The sequence below is a fragment of the Carcharhinus amblyrhynchos genome, chromosome 23 (genome assembly GCF_965287045.1).
Source record: "Carcharhinus amblyrhynchos chromosome 23, sCarAmb.v2.hapA, whole genome shotgun sequence".
Classification (NCBI taxonomy): domain Eukaryota; kingdom Metazoa; phylum Chordata; class Chondrichthyes; order Carcharhiniformes; family Carcharhinidae; genus Carcharhinus; species Carcharhinus amblyrhynchos.
Genome location: NC_137346.1, coordinates 2862467 through 2883313, shown reverse-complemented (window position 1 = coordinate 2883313; position 20847 = coordinate 2862467). Strand labels below are relative to the sequence as shown.

At 47.6% G+C, this 20847-nt stretch overlaps 1 protein-coding gene across 1 annotated transcript in view; it reads left to right on the top strand.

Moving 5' to 3' along the window:
• Positions 1-3193: 3193 nt before the first annotated feature.
• lrrc75a (leucine rich repeat containing 75A) overlaps positions 3194-20847 on the top strand; it is a 71382-nt gene continuing 53728 nt past the window's right edge. Inside the window, exon 1 of the mRNA XM_080210741.1 lies at positions 3194-4052. Coding sequence (XP_080066867.1) covers positions 3795-4052 — 258 coding nt within the window. The 5' untranslated portion in view covers positions 3194-3794. The remainder of the gene's footprint in view (positions 4053-20847) is intronic.

Here is a 20847-nt window from a genome sequence, read left to right as displayed (position 1 = left end):
CCCCATAAGAGTCATTGTGGGTGGAACCCTGGTGAATAACAATTAAATCTCATTTCAATATCATTAACAGGTTCAAGGCTGGCAGCCCTGGTCTCCCATTATCCCCTACCCGCCACAGGAGTAGGATTTGATACATGTTCTGACAATTGTGGACCTGATGCCTTGGACTCTGAGAAAGGGGTGGGGTGTTGCTGTGTGGAGGCGATATGTTCTGTGCCCCTCAGCTACTACCAGGTTGCAGAGGCTGGGTCCCCTAAGATTGGGTAGGCTTGGGCTGGAGGGAAGGGGTTCACCTCAGGACTCTATCCCAGGATGGAGGCTTGTGGCTGAACTTCCCCTCCTCACATTGAGATTTAAGGCAACTTTCACATAGAAACTAGAAGCAGTAGGAGGCCATTTGGCCCTTCAAGCCTGCTCCGCCATTCATTTTGATCATGGCTGATCATCAAATTCAATGTCCTGATTCCCCCCTGCCGATCCCTTTAGCCCTCAAGAGCTATATCTAATTTCTTCTTGAAATCAGACAGCATTTTAGCCTTAACTACTTTCTCTGGGAGTAGATTCCACACATTCACCACCCTCTGGGTGAAGAAATTTCTGCTCACCAGTTCAGGGGATTTTCAGTTATTTCATTGCAGTGTTAATGTAAGCCGACTTGTGACACTAATAAATAAACTTTAAACTTTAAAACTTTTACAAATAAACGTTAAACTTCTAAAACGTTTATCTGTTATCCTCAAACTATGATCTCTAGTTCTGGACTCCCTACCACAGGAACATTCTTTCTGAATCTACCCTGTCTAACCTGTTAGAATTTTATAAGTTTCTATGAGATTCCCCCTCACTCTTCTGAACTCCAGTGAATATAATCCTAATCCAACAGCCTCTCCTCATATGACAGACCTGCCATCCCAGGAATCAGCCTGATAAACATTTGCTTTACTCTCCCTATACAAGACATCTTTCCTTAGATAAGGACACAAAAACTGCACACACTACTCCAGGTGTGGCCTCACCAATGCCTGATACAATTGCAACAAAACATCTTTATCCCTATAGTCAAATCCTCTCACTATGAAGGCCAACATACCATTTGCCTCCTTTACTGCCTGCTGCATCTGCACGCTTACTTTCAGCAATTAGGGGACACGGTAGCACAGTGGTTAGCACTGCTGCTTCACAGCGTTCGATTCCCATCTTGGGTCACTGTCTGTGTCGAGTTTGCACATTCTCCTCGTGTCTGCGTGGGTTTCCTCCAACAGCCCAACGATGTGTGGGTTGGGTTGACTGGCCATGCTAAAATTGCCCCATAATGTCCTGAGATGCGTAGGTTAGAGGGATTAGCGTGTAAATACGTAGTGATATGGGGGTAGGGTCTGGATGGGAGTGCGAGGTTGGCCCTGTCAAGGGGGGCCTGAAGGTGGGGTTGAAGGGGAGCTGAGGGGGCTGGACTTGTCATGTGTGGGAGGGGGTTCAGTCCTCTGAATGAGGGGGGTGGAGTTGCCCTCATGCCTGTTAGGTATATGGGGCATGACCAATTCTTTTAGTGGTGTAGGGGAGGATACCCCTCTGTGCTGAGATATTGGGGATGCACCCTCGTCTGCAGTGGATTGGCCATGTCCATTGTGGGGGTGGGTTGTGGATGGTGATCTGTCACGTAATGCTGGGAATGTTCCGGTCTCTGTAGAGCCGGAGTTCCAGCATGTTTCCTGGGGGATTTATTTTATCCCTACAGGTGGTTGAATCTCACCTGGGAGACACTGCTAATGTCAACCACAAACACTCCAGTTTCCCCACAGGCAGAACATCTAAAGCAAAAACAGGACAATCACACCTATAGAGTTATACAGCACAAAAACAGGCCCTTCAGCCCATTGTGCCAGTATTAGCCATCAAGTACCTATCTAGCTAATCTCATTTTCCAGCACTTGGCCTGTAACTGTTGTGAGGGTTCCAGATAGTGAGTTCCAGATTCCCACTACCCTCTGGGTGGAAAGGTTCAGGGCGGCATGGTGACACAGTGGTTAGCACCGCTGCCTCACAGCGCCAGGGACCTGGGTTCAATTCCAGCCTCAGGTCACTATCTGTGTGGAGTCTGCACATCCTCCCTATGTCTGCGTGGGTTTCCTCCCACAGTCTGAAAAACATGCTGGTTAGGTGCATTGGCCATGCTAAATTCTCTCTCAGTCTACTCGAACAGGCACTAGAGTGTGGCAACTTGGGGATTTTCACAGTGACTTCACTGCAGTATTTTGTAAATTAGTAAAGTTGCGATGGTCCCAGATGAGTTTAGGCTGTGACTGGTGTTGCCTTAACCTGAGGATCACCACACCTCAGACCAGGGGCCACGTTGAGGAGGTGGGGCCTCATGTTAACCTCAGCCACTATGGGAATTGAATCTGTATTGTTAGTGTTACTAACCAGTTGTCCAGCCAACTGAGCTAAACTGACCCTCATCATTTTGTTCACCCCAATCATTCCACCCCCCACCCCCACATCCCCTCAGCCTTCTCCGCTCCAAGGGAAGCAACCCCAACCGATCCAGCCCCTCAGTCAACATCACTGATACAGCTGATCTGGTCAATATCACATTTGATTTGATTTCATTTATTAGTGTCACATGTATTAACATACATTGAGAAGTATTGTTTCTTACACGCAATACAAAGCATACCGTTCATAGAGAAGGAAACGAGAGTGCAGGATGTAGTATTACAATCATAGCCAGGGTATAGAGAAAGATCAACTTAACGCAAGATAGGTCCGTTCAAAATTGATAGCTGTTCTTGAGTCGGGTTGGTACCTGACTTCAGACTTGTGTATCCTTTTCCTGACGGAAGAAGGTGGACGAGAGAATGTCTGGGCTGCGTGGGGTCCCTAATTATGCGGGCTGCTTTGCCAAGGTAGTGCAAAGTGTAGACAGAGTGAACGGATGGGAGGCAGGTTTGTGGGATCTTGCTGTGTGCAAATGGGTTGCTGCGTTGGCTACATTACATTTCAGAATTATTAGATTGACTATGAATCTGAGGCTGGAACAGGCGCTAGATCATTGCAGGTGAGTGTGTGTAAGCCCTGGGCTAGTTCTGTTCCTCGCTCCCTGCCTGTTTCCATCCATGTAAGGAGTTAAACACCGAGACAAACCCCGCCCCAGCACAGGGCACTGATGTTTTATTGTTGTGGCCGCAAGCTGGAGAGAGCGGTCACTGTGGCTGGGTTGTGTGGAGGGAGGAGGATTTGAGGAGAAGCTGAGGGTGAGGAGGGTGACTGCAGGATCCTGTCCGGAGCACTCACATCCCACACCCAGTATCCACTCCAATGGGCAGCGGATTGGACACATCGGCAGCCTCTGCCTGCTCCCCATTGTCTGCCTGGCTTGTTTTCTAGTTTATATTTTGGATTTGATTGGAATCGCTGTGATTGATCCGCCCGGGGTCTGGTGTGTTGGAGAAACACATTCCCTCCCCAGCCCCGGGAATGACCTCTGATCCAGCCGAGATATCCACTCCAGTCCAGATTCGGGGAGGAATGTCTTCTTAAAAGACCCACAATCAACAAACTTGGATTCTCATCAACATTTTACTGAATCAATTTCTTCTCCATGTTTCTATATCGAATTCTAATCGATACAGATCGATATCTAAAGAGTGGATGAGGGGCAGAACTCCTCCGCTGCCCAGCTAGGAGGAGTCAGTCTGAAATTCCCAGTGACAGGGAGTTGCCAAGATCTGGAATGCTGCCCTGAAGTTTACAGGAGCTCCGGACTCTGCGGCTAGACCCTCGCTGGCAATTCGGCCATGGGAGGCAGGCAGAGCAAGGAGAGGCAGCCTGCAGGCTCGGCACAGGCTGCTCAGCAAAGTGGCAGGAAAAAGTCCCCCGGCCGGGAGAGAGGTGACTTCCTCTCCAGCTTTGTGCTCAAGTCCGGGGACAGGTGTACAAGGAGTGCAGTCCCTCCACCCTACCAGAGAAGGATTGGCATGATTCAGGACATGGTGACACTCGCCAAACAGGGCAGACAGGAGGACGCCACAAACTTACTGAGGAGCCTGAGACAGGTTAGTGCCCCCATTCCCCTCTCTGAGTACAGTTCAATACCAGCTTAGCACCACAGGCACAGCTCCCATCCCCAGTGATCACCCAGCCCTCCCTCCCTCCCTACCCCCTCACCCAGCCCTCCCTCCCTACCCCCTCACCCAGCCCTGCCTCCCTCCCTACCCCCTCACCCAGCCCTCCCTCCCTACCCCCTCACCCAGCCCTCCCTCCCTCCCTACCCCCTCACCCAGCCCTCCCTCCCTACCCCCTCACCCAGCCCTGCCTCCCTCCCTACCCCCTCACCCAGCCCTCCCTCCCTACCCCCTCACCCAGCCCTGCCTCCCTCCCTACCCCCTCACCCAGCCCTCCCTCCCTACCCCCTCACCCAGCCCTCCCTCCCTCCCTACCCCCTCACCCAGCCCTCCCTCCCTACCCCCTCACCCAGCCCTGCCTCCCTCCCTACCCCCTCACCCAGCCCTCCCTCCCTACCCCCTCACCCAGCCCTGCCTCCCTCCCTACCCCCTCACCCAGCCCTGCCTCCCTCCCTACCCCCTCACCCAGCCCTGCCTCCCTCCCTACCCCCTCACCCAGCCCTCCCTCCCTCCCTACCCACCCCTCCCTCCCTCCCTCCCTACCCACCCCTCACCCAGACCTCCCTCCCTACCCACCCCTCACCCAGCCCTCCCTCCCTACCCCCTCACCCAGCCCTGCCTCCCTCCCTACCCCCTCACCCAGCCCTGCCTCCCTCCCTACCCCCTCACCCAGCCCTGCCTCCCTCCCTACCCCCTCACCCAGCCCTCCCTCCCTCCCTACCCACCCCTCCCTCCCTCCCTCCCTACCCACCCCTCACCCAGACCTCCCTCCCTACCCACCCCTCACCCAGACCTCCCTCCCTACCCCCCTCACCCAGACCTCCCTCCCTACCCCCCTCACCCAGCCCTCCCTCCCACCCCTCACCCAGCCTTTCCTCTGTCCCTCCCTCCATCATTCAGCCCTCCCTCCCTGCCTCTCTCTACCCCTCTGCCCTCCCTCTACCCCTCTGCTCTCCCTCTACCCCTCTGCTCTCCCTCCACCCCTCTGCTCTCCCTCCACCCCTCTGCTCTCCCTCCTTCCCTCCCCCCTCTGCCCTCCCTCCACCCTCAGCCCTACCTCCTGCATCCCTCCCTCTGTCCTTCACACAATCCTTCTTCCATTCCTCAACTGATGTTCCCTCCCTCCCTCACCTCTCTCCTCTCTCCCTCACCCCTCCCTCCCTCTCCCTCACCCCTCCCACAACCTGCCCCCTCCCTCACCCCTCCCTTCCTCACCCCTCCCCCTCAAATGTCCCCCTCCCTCCCTTTCCCCCTCCCCCTCCCTCCCTCTCCCCTCCCCCTCCCTCCCTCTCCCCCTCCCCCTCCCTCCCTCTCCTTACTTCCCTCAACTCTCCTCCTCCCTTCCTCTCTCAACCCTACCCATCCCTCCCTCCCTCCCTCAACCATCCCCCTCCCTCTCTCAAACCTCCCCCTCCCTCTCTCAAACCTCCCCCTCCCTCCTTCACTCAACCCTCCCCACTCCCTCACTCAACCCTCCCCACTCCCTCACTCACCTTCCTTCCCTCACTCAACCAATCCTCCCTCCCTTTCTCAATAAACCCTCCCTCCCTCAACCAACCTTCCCTCCCTTCCTTCCCCCCTCAACCAACCCCCTCCCTTCCCCCCCAACCAACCCTCCCTCCCCCTTCCCTCCCTCCCTCAACCAACCCTCCCTTCCTCCACCAACCCTCCCTTCCTCCTCCCTCCCTCAACCAACCCTCCCTTCCCCCCTCCCTCAACCAACCCTCCCTTCCCCCTCCCTCCCTCAACCAACCCTCCCTTCCCCCTCCCTCCCTCAACCAACCCTCCCTTCCCCCTCAACCAACCCTCCCTTCCCCCTCAACCAACCCTCCCTTCCCCCTCCCTCCCTCAACCAACCCTCCCTTCCCCCTCCCTCCCTCAACCAACCCTCCCTTCCCCCTCCCTCCCTCAACCAACCCTCCCTTCCCCTTTCAACCAACCCTCCCTTCCCCTTTCAACCAACCCTCCTGTCCTCCTTCAATCAACTCTCCCTCCCTCCCTCAACCAATCCTCCTTCCCTCCTTCAACCAACCCTCCCCCCTTCCTCAACCCTTCCCTCTCCCTCAACCAACCCTCCCTCCCTCCCTCCCTCACTCAACCCACCCTCCCTCCCTCACTCAACCCTCCCTCCCTCCCTCACTCACTCAACCCTCCCTCCCTCTCTCATCAACCCTCCCTCACTCAACCCTCCCTCCTTCAACCAACCCTCCCTCCCTCCCTCCTTCAACCAACCCTTCCTCCCTCCCTCCTTCAACCAACCCTTCCTCCCCCCTTCAACCAACCCTTCCTCCCTCTCTCCCTCAACCAACCAACCCTCCCTCCCTCAATCAACCCTCCCTCCCTCAATCAACCAACCCTCCCTCCCTCAATCAACCAACCCTCTCTCCCTCTCTCAACCCTCCCTCCCTCCCTCTCTCAACCCTCCCTCCCTCCCTCTCTCAACCCTCCCTCCCTCAACCAACCCTCCCTCCCTCAACCAACCCTCCCTCCCTCTATCAACCCTCCCTCCCTCCCTTAACCAACCAACCCTCCCTCCCTCTTTTCCTCCCTCTGTCCCTCTCTCAACCCTCCTTCCCTCAACCCCCCCAGCCTCCCTTCCTCCCTCCCTCAACCCTCCTTTCCTCCTCTCTCATTCTCAACCCTCCTTCCCTCAACCCTGCCTCACTCCCTTAACCCTCCCTCTGTCACCCAGACCTCCCTCCGTCCGTCACCCAGCTCTCCCTCCCTCACCCAGACTTCCCTCCATTCTTCCCTCACCCAGCTCTCCCTCCATCACACCCTCCCTCCCTCCATCACACCCTCCCTCTCTCACCTAGCTCTCCTTCCCTCCCTTTCCTAGCTCTCCTTCCCTCTCTCAGCCAGCCCTCCTTCACCCAGCTCTCCCTCTCTCACTATTTCCCTCCAACTTTCTTTCCATTCATCTTCCTCCCATGTTTTTCCCTCACTCATCCTTTGACCACCGCCCCCCTCTCTCTCTCTCTGTCTTCCCCCCTGCCCCCCGCCTCCTCCCCCCACCTCCCCCACCTCCCCCTCCTCCCCCCACCTCTCCCTCGTCCCCCCACCTCTCCCTCCTGCAATCTTTCTCAGGGTGGGTGTGCTTGTCCCCAGACTGATTTCAGATTCTTAGTTCCCAGATGACCTCAGGGTAGCTGAATGTTTGAAGAGGGAGGGGTGAGCATGGAAGGTATCTCTCCAAATGCCAACTATTCACACACTCCTTGCCCTGCAGCCTCAGTGAAAGTAGGCCTGGATTCTTTGCCACTGGACTCACTCACTTCCTTTGTCAGAAACCTTTTTTTTATCTTGTTGATAAACAGGACACCCTGTCACTTGCCAGCTCCTTCCCTAGTTCATTCCCCTCCTTAGCAATTGATATGTCAAATCCGTTCTGTTTCTCATGTGTGGCCTATTCCACCATGGAAGCCAATCTTGTTCTCACCTGGTGTCACGTACGCATACACACTTTAACCTTCCAGCAGGGCCCACTGAATAATAAACATCAGCAAAAAGTTTCTTCACTCAATCTTTGCCAAACCCATTCGAACTGAGGCTAATTTTAGTGACCCCCCCCCTCCACCTTTTCAGCTTTGATCAGCAGCTGAGAATGGATCCATCCCACCCTACTTTGTGTGACTTACTCAAACGTCAGACAGAGCTTTACGGGCTGAACCAGAGCAAATTGGGACAAATTAGAAATCCTTTTAAAAGAGCCAGCACAGATATGATAGACAGAATGGCCTCCCCTCATTGAATCATTAAATCATTCACCTTTTGAAAAACACCATGTGAAAACACTTGTGATGTTCTTTAACTTTTCTCGATGAGTGTTAATGTTTAGTTTGGAGTGTGATTGTTTACGTAACTAGGCTGGTACGTGTTGGTGAGTATGGGGAGGAGGAGAGCGGTGAACTTTCGCTGGAGATACAGCAGTTAACTGGGCTGGAATGTCTCAGAAATCTTATAATTTTCATTCCCTTGGTGCCTGATGCCATCTCACTCTCACAGTTGTTTAGTATACGCAATTGAATATGAATCCTTGTTCAAACTTTTTTTTAAAAGCTTCTCTGAACAGAGAGAAAATGAAAGTACGCTGAGTTTAATTGTTTCAGTAAATGTTTGCTGTTTTAGAAGTTGTGACCAACAATTTTCCTCTCAGTAAGCATATGACATTCCCCATCCCGACCTAAAACAGGAAAATTCTTTTACTCACACCTTTTTTCTTTCAGCCTGTGATTTTCTCATTCCTATTCAGAATCTTCAATCCAGTTTGGAATAATGTGGTTTAGTTTTGAATTTTTCTCTGGGGACATGGTGTCCTGCAGAGTCTGGGCAAGGGTAGGCCCAGGAACCACAAATCCCAAAACAGACCCTGTATGCTGTAGGTGAGAGGGGCAGAATGGACTTGCCCCAATTCATCAGGCTGTGTCTTCTCACCATCTTGTTCTGCAGGGATTGGGGGTATGGGTTTGAATGGGGTAGGGAATGAGAGGGAGGATACACCTTCCCTGTTTGTAATTTTTATTAATGATCTGGATGAGGGTATAGCTGGGTGGATTAGTAAATTTGCTGATGACACCAAAGTCGGAGGTGTGGTAGATTGTGAGGAAGGGTGTCATAGTTTGCAGGGAGACTTAGACAGGTTGCAGAGCTGGGCCGAGAGGTGGCGGATGGAGTTTAATGCGGAGAAGTGTGAGGTAATTCACTTTGGTAGGAATAACAGATGTGTCGAGTATAGAGCTAACGGGAGGACTCTGAATAGTGTGGATGAACAGAGGGATCTAGGTGTATGTGTACATAGATCCCTGAAAGTTGGGAATCAAGTAGATAAGGTTGTTAAGAAGGCATACGGTGTCTTGGCGTTTATTGGTAGGGGGATTGAATTTAGGAGTCGCAGCGTTATGTTGCAACTGTACACAACTCTGGTGCGGCCGCACTTGGAGTATTGTGTGCAGTTCTGGTCCCCACATTACAGGAAGGATGTGGAGGCTTTGGAGAGGGTGCAGAGGAGGTTTACCAGGATGTTGCCTGGTATGGAGGGGAGGTCCTATGAGGAGAGACTGAGGGATTTGGGGTTGTTTTCGCTAGAAAGAAGGCGGCTAAGAGGGGACCTTATTGAAACATATAAGACGATTAGAGGTTTAGATAGGGTGGATAGTGATAGCCTTTTTCCTCGGATGGAGAAAGCTAGCACGAGGGGGCATGGCTTTAAATTAAGGGGGGGTAGTTATAGGACGGATGTCAGGGGTAGGTTCTTTACCCAGAGGGTGGTGAGGGATTGGAATGCCCTGCCTGCTGCAGTTGTAAATGCGCCTAGTTTGGGGGCGTTTAAGAGATCCGTGGATAGGTTTATGGATGAAAAGGGATTGGTTTAGGTTAGAGGGTCATTGCTTTTTAACTGGTTGGCGCAACATCATGGGCCGAAGGGCCTGTTCTGCGCTGTAATGTTCTATGTTCTATGTTCTATGTTCCCAAGTAGCCATTTTTCGTGTGTGAATCTGAACATTGAGTTTCAACTGTGGAAGCCATTGCGTTTGAGTTCAATCAGGTCCAATCACTGCAATAACCCTGGTGGATTTCCACTCCCAGCTTCAGCCCCAGGATTAAAGAATCTCAACAGTGCCAGAGGGAGGCCATTCAGTCCATTGAATCTGCACTAACTCTCCGAAAGAGCATCTTACTCAGACCCAAAACTGAACACAGTTTCCTGATGAGGCCAAACTACTGTCTTATACAAGTTCACTATGGCCTCCTTCCTCTTGTACTTAATGCCCATTAATAAAAGCTAAGACTCTATATGCTTTATTAACTTCTCCCTCCACATACAATTTCATCTTCAATTTCTTATGTACATAGACACTGAGATCCTTCTGATGCACCTCCTTCAAAGTTTCACATTTATTTTGTCCTTTTTTCTCCAGCTTCCTGTCAAAATCAATCACCTCACATTTCTCTGCTTTTAACTTCATCTGCCGCTTGTCTGCCCAACCCATGAACATGTCTCTGTCCTTTTGAAGTTCAAGACCACCCTCAGCACAGTTGACAACACTTCCAAGCTTTGTTTCATCTGCAGATTTTGAAATCATGCTCTAATCACACACTCTGAGTCATTAGTATATATCAGGAAGAACTCTCCATTCACCTGACAAAGGGCAAAGCCCAAAAGCTTGTGAGTTTACTATCAAATAAATTGGTTGGACTTAAACCTGGTGTTGTCAGACTTCTTACTGTGTTTACCCCAGTCCAACGCCGGCATCTCCACATCAATTCCACTACCAGCCTTCCTCTAATCTGAAATACAACCAATTATCACTGCTCTCTGCTTCCTGTCACTCAGCCAATTTCTTATCCAAATGTCAACTGTTCCTTTCCATGAGCTGGAATTTTGCTGACAAGTCTGTTGTGTGGCACTGTATCAAATGCATTTTGAAAATCCACCTACATCACATCAACAGCATTGCCCTTACCAACCCTCTCTGTTACCTCCTCTATAAACTCCAGCAAGTTAATTAAACATGATTTTCCCTTAATGGACCTATACTGGCTTTCCTTAATTGTCCTGCACCTGTCCAAGTGACTATTGATTTTATCTAATTTTGTCCCTAACTATAGTTTCCAGAACAAAAAACAGGAAATGCTGGAAAATCTCAACAGGTCTGACAGTATCTGTCGAGAGAGAATAGAGCCACTGTTTTTGGTCTGGATAACTCTTCATCATTTTCTGTTTTTATTTCAGATTTCAGCATCACAGAAATTTGCTTTTGTCTTATAGTTTCCAGGAGATTTCCTACCATTGATTGATCTGTAGTTGTTAGCTTTATCCTTGCACCCCTTTTTGAACAAGGGTGTAACATTCACAATTCTCCAGTCCTCTGGCATCATCCCTGTGTCTAAGGAGGACTGGAAGATTATCACCAGTGTCTCTGCAATTCCCACTCTCACTTCCCCAGTATCTTGGATGTATCTCATCTGGTTCTGGTACCTTGTCTATTTTAGGCCTTTCTAACACCACCTCTTTCTCGATTGTAAATTATTTTAGTGTACCAGTTTCTGTCTCTCACCTTGGCCTCGGCAGCAATATCTTTCTTTGTAAAGATAGATGCAAAGTATGCGTTTAATAACTCTATTTTTCCTGCCTCCACATGCAAGTCCCTTTTTTCAATCTCTAATTGGTCTTATTCTTTCATTTACCCTTTTTTTATTTATATGTTTATAGGAGACTTTGGGATTCCCTGTTATGTTAACTTCCAGTCTCTTCTCATGCTCTCTGCTTGCTTTTCTGATTAGTTCTTTTCAATTCCCTAATGGTGACATTTCGAGTTCGGATGACCCTTTGTCAAAGCATTTTTTCAATACTAAGAGAGAAATGGAAATGGAAATCCTGTCGGAGAGTAGAGCAGCACTTCTTTAGGGTAGGCATTCCGAGAAGAGAAGTGGCAGTGAGCTTTGACAAAGAGACTCAAAACGTCAGCTCTTTTCTCTCCTTTCAGAAGCTGCCAGATCTGCTGAGATTTCCCAGCATTTTCTCTTTTGGTTTCACTCTGTCTTTGAAGCTGGTCCATTGTTCAGTCACCGTCTTTTCTGATAACCTTCGACTCCAACTCACGTAACTCAGTTTCATTCTCAACCTATTGAAGTTGGTTTTCCCCCCATTAATTTGCTCAGTTCCGGAGTGTTCCTTGTCCTTTCCCATGGTCAACCTAAACCTTATGATCCTATGATCACTTTCCCTGAACACTCTCCAAATGATGTTTGATCCACTTGGGCCACTCATTCCCCACAACAGTCAGAGCACAGAAGGTGGTAGAAGAGGGGGAGGCGTGGCATTGTTAGTCAAGGACAGTATTACGGTGGCAGAAAGGACGTTTGATGTGGACCTGTCTATTGAGGTAGTATGGGCTGAGATTAGAAACAGGAAAGGAGAGATCACACTGTTGGGAGTTTTTTATAGGTCTCCAAAAAGTTCCAGAGATGTAGAGGAAAGGATTGCAAAGATGATCCTGGATAGGTGCGAAAGTAACAGGGTAGTTGTTATGGGGGACTTTAACTTTACAAATATCGATTGGAAAAGCTATAGTTCAAGCACGTTAGAAGGGTCAGTTTTTGTCCAATGTGTGCAGGAAGGTTTCATGATACAGTATGTAGATAGGCCAACAAGAGGTGAGGCTACATTGGATTTGGTACTGGGTAATGAACCAGACCAGGTGTTAGACTTGAAGGTAGGTGAGCACTTTGGTGATAGTGACCACAATTCGGTTACATTTACCTTAGTGATGGAAAGGGATAGGCATATACCGAAGGGCAGAAGTTATAGCTGGGGGAAAGGTAATTATGAGGCTATTAGGCGAGATTTAGGATACCTAGGGTGGAGGAGGAAATTGCAGGGGCTGGGAACATCTGAAATGTGGAGCTTATTCAAGGAGCAGCTACTGCGAGTCCTTGATAAATATGTACCTGTCAGGCAGGGAGGAAGTGGTCGAGCGAGGGAACCGTGGTGCACTAAGGAAGTTGAATCTCTGGTGAAGAGGAAGAAGGAGGCTTATGTAAAGATGAGACGTGAAGGCTCAGTTAGGGCACTGGAGAGTTATAAATTAGCCAGGAAGGAGCTAAAGAGAGAGTTAAGAAGAGCTAGAAGAGGACATGAGAAGACTTTGGCAGATAGGATCAAGGAAAATCCTAAAGCTTTCTACAGGTATGTCAAGAATAAAAGATTGGTTAGGGCAAGATTAGGGCCAGTCAGAGACAGCAGTGGGAAGTTGTGCGTGGAGCCTGAAGAGATAGGAGAGGCACTGAATGAGTATTTTTCGTCAGTATTCACGCAGGAAAAAGTCAGTGTAGTCGAGGAGAATACTGCGATACCAGGTAGTAGACGAGACGGGATTGAGGTACATAAGGAGGAGATGTTGGCAATTCTTGAGAGTGTGAAAATAGATAAGTCCCCTGGGCCGGATGGGGTTTACCCTAGGATTCTCTGGGACACTAGGGAGGAGATTGCAGAGCCTTTGGCTTTTATCTTCATGTTGTCATTGGCTTCAGGTATAGTGCCGGAAGACTGGAGGATAGCAAATGTTGTCCCCTTGTTCAAGAAGGGGAGTAGAGACTATCCTGGGAATTATAGACCGGTGAGCCTTACTTCTGTTGTGGGCAAAGTTTGGAAAGAATTATAAGGGATAGGATTTATAATCATCTACAGGGAAATAAATTGATTAGGGATAGTCAACACGGATTTGTGAAGGGTAGGTAGTGCCTCACAAACCTTATCAAGTTTTTTGAAAAGGTGACCAAAGAGGTGGATAAGGGTAAGGCAGTTGACGTGGTGTATATAGATTTTAGCAAAGCGTTTGATAAGGTTCCCCATGGTAGGCTACTGCAGAAAATGCAGATGCACGGGATTGAGGGTGATTTAGCAGTTTGGATCAGGAATTGGCTAGCTGATAGATGACTGAGGGTGGTGGTTGATGGGAAATATTCAACCTGGAGTTCAGTTACAAGTGGTGTACCTCAAGGTTCTGTTTTGGGGCCACTGCTGTTTGTCATTTTTATAAATGACCTGGATGAGGGTGTAGAAGGATGGGTTAGTAAATTTGCTGATGACACCAAAGTTGGAGGAGTTGTAGACAGTGAGGATGGATGTTACAGTTTGCAGAGGGACATAGATAAGCTGCAGAGCTGGGCCGAGAGGTGGCAAATGGAGTTTAATGTGGAAAAAAGTGTGAGGTGATTCACTCTGGTAAGAGTAACAGGAGTACAGAATATAGGGCTAATGGAAGGACTCTTAATACTGTTGACGAGCAGAGAGATCTCGGGGTACATGTGCATAGCTCCTTGAAAGTTGGCGCCCAGGTTGATAAGGTTGTTAAGAAGGTGTATGGTGTGTTAGCTTTTATTGGTAGAAGAATTGAATTTCAGAGCCGTGAGGTCTTGTTACAACTGTACAAAACTCTGGTGCGGCCGCACTTGGAGTATTGCGTACAGTTCTGGTCGCCGCATTATAAAAAAGATGTGGAGGCATTGGAAAGGGTGCAGAGGAGGTTTACCAGGATGTTGCCTGGTATGGTGGGAAGGTCTTATGAGGAAAGGCTGAGGGACTTGAGGTTATTTTCACTGGAGAGAAGAAGGTTACGAGGTGACCTGATTGAGGCATACAAGATAATCAATGGATTGGATAGGGTGGACAGTGAGAGCCTTTTACCTCGATGGTGATGGCTAACACAAGGGGACATAACTTTAAATTAAGGGATGGTAATTATAGGACAGATGTCAGAGGTAGACTCTTTACTCAGAGGGTAGTAAGAGCGTGGAATGCCCTGCCTTCAGCAGTTGTGGACTCACCAACTTTAAGGGCATTCAAATGGTCAGTGGATAGGCATATAGATAACATTGGAATAGTTTAGGTTAGAGGGTCATTAGATTGGTTCCACTGGTCGGCGCAACATCGAGGGCCGAAGGGCCTGTACTGCGCTGGAATGTTCTATGTTCTATGTTCTACAACCAGGCTGGACAGTGCCTGCCCTCTTGGTGAACTGGAGACATACGGCTGCAGAAAATTATCTTGGACACACTTCAGGAACTCTCGCCCCTCTTGTCCCTTTGCACTATTGCTTTGATTTGATTTGATTTATTATTGTCACGTGCATTAACAAAGTGAAAAGTATTGTCTCTAGCGCGAAACAGACAAAGCATAGCGTTCATAGAGAAGGAAATGAGAGAGTGCAGAACGTAGTGTTACAGTCATAGCTAGGGTGGAGAGAAAGATCAACTGAATGCAAAGTAGGTCCATTCCCTGACAGCAGCAGCAGGGAAGAAGCTGTTCTTGAGTCGGTTGATACGTGACCTCAGGCTTTTGTATCTTTTTCCCGATGGAAGAAGGTGGAAGAGAAAATGTCTGGGGCGCATGTGGTCCTTAATTATGCTGGCTGCTTTGCCAAGACAGCAGGAAGTATAGACAGAGTCTACAACTTCCTATCCCAGACTATATTTGGATAACTAAAGTCCCACCTCATAATTCTTGCACCTCTCTGCAATTTATTTGTAACCTCATTGCTGTTTGTATTATCTTGCTGTATAGAACTGGGCTGCCACATTTCCAACATTATAACAGTGACTAAACATCAAATGTACTCCATTAATTGTGAATGCACTATAGAAACATTCGTCATCTCTTTAATCTAGAAAAGATGTTTCCACTTCTCCAGGACTAAATATAAGATAGTCACTAATAAATCAATTTCAGGAGAAACTAATATGTTTAAGGCGAAGCTGAAGAAACAGATGAGGGAGAAAGCAATAGAAGAAGAGGGTGGGAGGAGGCTGAGGTGGAGCATAAACACAGGCATGGACCAGTTGGGCCGAATGTCCTGCTGCTGTGCTGTACATTCTGTGTAACATTATATCATAAAATTGTGGCTTACAGGTCAGAATCAGTGTTAGCTTGGAGCAAATTGGCATCAGGACATTATTGTGTTAAAGGCTTATTTATCAAATGGTGATGTTCCCTAAGTATCTGTTCTCAGGCCACTGTTTTTTCAAATTGTATGCAAATGGCTTGGGTATTGGAATAGAGAAAAAATGTAATATTTGTTGACGATGCTAAACTTGGAAGAATGGCAAACAGTCAGGATGATACAAATCAACTGCAGTAGGACAATGTGGACAGCAGTGTAGTTACTGAGTGAGTAATCCAGTGGCTTGGATTAATGTTCTGGGTACGCAAGTTCAAATCCAACCGTGGCAGCTGGAAGATTTTAAATTCAATCAATTAATTCATCTAGGTTAAAGTGCTAATTCCATTAATAATGATCACGAAATGACCAGATTATCATTAAAAACCCATCGGGTTCACCCATCCCTTCTTTCTTCAGAGGAGGGAGTCCACCATCCAAGTCCAGACCCACAGCAATGAGATTGACTCTTAACTGCCCTCCCTGGCACAGTGGCTAGCTGGCAGCGAAGGCACATTGGTTAGCAGTGCTGCCTCACAGTGCCAGGGACCCGGGTTCAATTCTGGCATCATGTGACTGTGTGGAGTCTGCACATTCTCCCTGTGTCTGCGTGGGTTTCCTCCAGTTTGCTCCCACAGTCCAAAGATGTGCAGGTTAGGGTGATTGGCCATGCTAAATTGGCCCTGATGTCAGTGGGTTAACAGGATAAGTATGTGGGGTTATGGGGATAGGGCCTGGCTGGGATTGTGGTCAGTGCAGACTTGATGGGCAGAATGGCCTCGTTCTGCGCTGTAGGGATGCTATGAAATGGCCAAATGAGGTATGCAGTTTTTCAAGAAGGCAGCTCATCACTAGATTCCCAAAATATGCATCACAAGAACAAATTTAAACAATTAGAATGGGCAGAAAAGTGGCAGATAGGATTTAGTAGGGAAAAGTACGAGATGATACATTTTCACAGAAGGGGTAGGGAGAGGACATCTAGACTAATTGACACTGTTCTCAGAGTCTGGAGGGATCTGGGGGTGCGTGTGAATTACATATTGAGTGAGAGTGTAGTTAGTAAAGTAAATTAATCCTTGAGCTTCACAAATAGAGATGTTGAATACATAAACCAAGAAGTTGTGTTGAGCCTTTATAAAACTCGACTTATGCCACAATTAGATTATTGGGACAAAAATAGAAAATGCTGGAGAAATTCAGCACGTCTGACAGCAGCTGCTGTTTTTGTTTCAGATTCCAGCATCCGCAGATTTTGCCGATATATAAGACCATAAGACACAAGAGCAGAATTAGGCCTCTTGGCCCATCATGTCTGCTCTTCCATTCAATCATGGCTGATATTTTTCTCAACTTCATTCTTCTGCTTTTTCCCCATAACCCTGATCCTCTTATTAATCAAGAACCTATCTATCTCTGTCTGAAAGACACTCAATGACCTGGCCTCCACGGCAAGTGACCTTCTGCGGCAAGTGAAAGACGATATAGGCTCCAAGGAGCAAAATGTGGAATCAATGTGGGCGGAGATAAGGAATAGTAAGGGGAAGAAGTCTATCGGCCCCCAAATAATAACTTCAAGGTGGGGCAGGCTATAAACAAACAAATAACAGATGCGTGTAAAAATGGAACAGCAATAATCATGGGAAATTTTAACCTCCATATTGATTGGTCAACTCAAGTCAGACGCGATAGACTTGAGGAACAGTTCTTAGAATGCTGTTGAGATAGTTTCCTCGAACAGTATGTTACAGAACCTACGAGGGAGCAAGTTATCTTGGATCTGGTCCTGTGTAATGAGACAGGTAAAATTAATGATCTCCTTGTGAGGGATCCTCTTGGAATGAGTGATCACAATATGGTTGAATTTCTAATACAGATGGAGGGGGAGAAAGTAGGGTCCCAAACCAGTGTCCTCTGCTTGAACAAGGGGGAGTACGATAGGATGAGGATGGAATTGATAAATACAGACTGGGAACACAGACTAATTGGTGGGACAGCTGAGGAACAGTGGAGGATTTTAAAGGAGATTTTTCTCAGTACTCAGCAAAAATGTATTCCAGTGAAAAAGGAGGAATCTAAGAAAAGGGATAACCAGCCATGGATAACTAAGGAAATAAAGGAGAGTATCAAATTAAAAACCAATGCATACAGGGTGGCCAAAATTAGTGGGGAACTAGAAGATTGGGAAAGCTTTAAAAAACAACAAAGAACTACTCAGAAAGCAATAAAGAAAGGAAAGATAGATTATGAAAGTAAACTAGCACAAAATATAAAAACTGAAAGTAAAAGTTTTTACAAATATATCAAACGGAAAAGAGTGGCTAAAGTAAATGTTGGTCCCTTAGAAGATGAAAAGGGGGATTTAATAATGGGAAACGAGGAAATGGCCGAGGCCTTAAACCAATTTTTTATGTTGGTCTTCACAGTGGAGGACACAAATAGCTTACTGATAATTGACAGTCATGGGCCTGTAGGGGGTGAGGACTTTAAAACGATCACTATTACTAACGAGGTAGTGCTGGGTAGGCTAATGGGACTAAAGGTAGACAAGTCCCCTGGTCCGGATGGAATGCATCCCAGGGTTCTAAAAGAAAAGGCAGAAGTCATAGCAAATGCATTAGTTGTAATTTATCAAAATTTGCTGGACTCTGGGGAAGTGCCAGCTGATCAGGGTCCTTGTGCATGAATCACAAAAACCCAGTTTGCAGGTGCAGCAGGTGATCAAGAAGGCGAATGGAATGTTGGCCTTTATCGCGAGGGGGATGGAATATAAAAGCAGGGAGGTCTTGCTGCAACTGTACAGGGTATTGGTGAGGCTGTACCTAGAGTACTGTGTACAATTTTGGTCCCCTTATTTAAGAAACAATATATTAGCTTTGGAGGGGGTACAGAGAAGGTTCACCAGGTTGATTCCGGAGATGAGGGGGTTATCTTATGAGGAGAGATTGAGTAGACTGGGCCTGTACTCATTGGAGTTTAGAAGGTTGAGGGGAGATCTCATAGAGGCATATAAGATAATGAAGGAGCTAGACAGGGTAGAAGCAGCGAGGTTATTTCCACTTACAATGGAAACAAGAACTAGGGGGCATAGCCTCAAAACACAGGGGAGTCAATTTAGAACAGAGTTGAGGAGGAACTTCTTCTCCCAGAGGGTAGCGAATCTTTGGAATTCTCTGGCCAATGAAGCAGTAGAGGCGACCTTGTTAAATTTGTTTAAGTCACAGATAGATAGATTTTTAACCAATAAGGAAATTAAGGGTAATGGGGAGCAGACAAGTAAGTGGAACTGAACCACCATCAGATCAGCCATGATCTTACTGAATGGTGGAGCAGGCTCGAGGGGCTAGGTGGCCTACTCCTGGTTCTATTTCTTATATTCTTATGTTCAAAGAGTTCCATAGATTCATCACTCTCTGGATGAAGAAATTCCTCCTCATCTCTGTTTTAAAGGATCATCCCTTTAGCCTGAGGTTCTGCCCTCTGGTTCTAGATTTTCCTACTAGTGGAAACATTCTTCTCCACGCCCATTCTATCCAGGCCTTGCAGTAACCTGTAAGTTTCAATAAGATCCCCCTCATCCTTCTAAACTCCAGTGAATACAGACCCAGAGTCCTCAACCGTTCGTCATACAACAAACTCTTCATTCCAGGGATCATTCTTGTGAATCTCATCTGGAACCTTTTCAAGGCCAGCACATCCTTGCTTAGATATGGGATCCAAAACTGTTCACAATATTCCAAATATGGTCTGACCAGAGCCTTATACAGCCTCCGAAGTACATCCCTGCTCTTGTATTCTAGTCCTCTCGACATGAATATCAGAGTATTAGGTCAAGTTCTGAACAACGGACTTCAGGAAAGATGTAAGGTTCCTAGAGAGGGTGCAGTGGAGTTTACTAGAATGGTTCCCAAGGGAAATGTGATAGAGGTGCACAGAATTATAACAGATTGAGATAAAGTGGACAAAGAAGAAATGTTCCCATAGAGGTGAAACGGTGGCACTGTGGTTAGCACTGTGTAGAGTTACATTTTCACAGAAGGAATAGAGTTGAGAGAGAAATCAGGAGGGCAAAAAGGGGACACGAGATTGTTTTGGCAGATAAGACAAAGGAGAATCCAAAAAGCTTCTACAAATACATAAAGGGCAAAAGAGTAACACGGGAGAGAGAAGGGCTTCTTAAGGATCAACAAGGTCATTTATGTGCGGATCTACGAAAGATGGGTGAAATCCTAAATGAATATTTCTCATCAGTATTTACTATTGAGAAAAGCATGGATGTTAGGGAACTTGGGGAAATAAATAGTGATGTCTTGAGAAGTGTACATATTACAGAGAAGAAGGTGCTGGAAGTCTTAAAGCACATCAAGCTAGATAAATCCCCAGGACCTGATGAAGTGTATCCCAGGACATTGTGGGAGGATAGGGAGGAAATTGTGGGTCCCCTAGTCGAGATATTTGAATCATTGATAGTCACGGGTGAGGTGCCTGAAGATTGGAGAGTGGCAAATCTTGTGCCTTTGTTTAAAAAGGGCTGCAGGGAAATGCCTGGAAACTACAGGCCAGTGAGCCTCACATCTGTGGTGGGTAAATTGTTGGAAGGTATTTTGAGAGACAGAATCTATAGGCATTTAGAGCCACAGGACTGATTAGGGACAGTCAGCATGGCTTTGTGAGTAGAAAATCATGTCTCTCAAATTTGATTGAGTTTTTGAAGAGGTAACCAAGAAGGTAGATGTGGGCAGTGCAGTTAATGTTGTCTACATGGACTTTAGCAAGGCCTTTGACAAGGTACCGCATGGTAGGTTGTTGCATAAAATTAAATCTCACGGGATCCAGGGGGAGGTATCTAAATGGACACAAAATTGGCTTCTTGACAGAAGCCAGAGGGTGGTTGTAGAGGATTGTTTTTCAAACTGGAGGCCTGTGACCAGCGGTGTGCCTCAGGGATCAGTGCTGGGTCCACTGTTATTTGTCATTTATATTAATGATTTGAATGAGACTATAGGAGGTATGGTTAGTAAGTTTGCTGAAGACACCAAGATTGGTGGCATAGTGGACAGTGAGGAAAGTTATCTCTGATTGTAATGGGATCTTGATCAATTAGGCCAGTGGGCTGACAAATAGCAGATGGATTTTAATTCAGACAAATGCGAGGTGATGCATTTTGGTTGTTTAAGAAGGGTAGCAGGCAAAAGGCAGGGAATTATAGGCCGGTTAGTTTAACGTCTGTTGTAGGTAAAATGTTAGAATCCGTGATCAAGGAGAAAATAGCGAGGTATCTTGAGGAG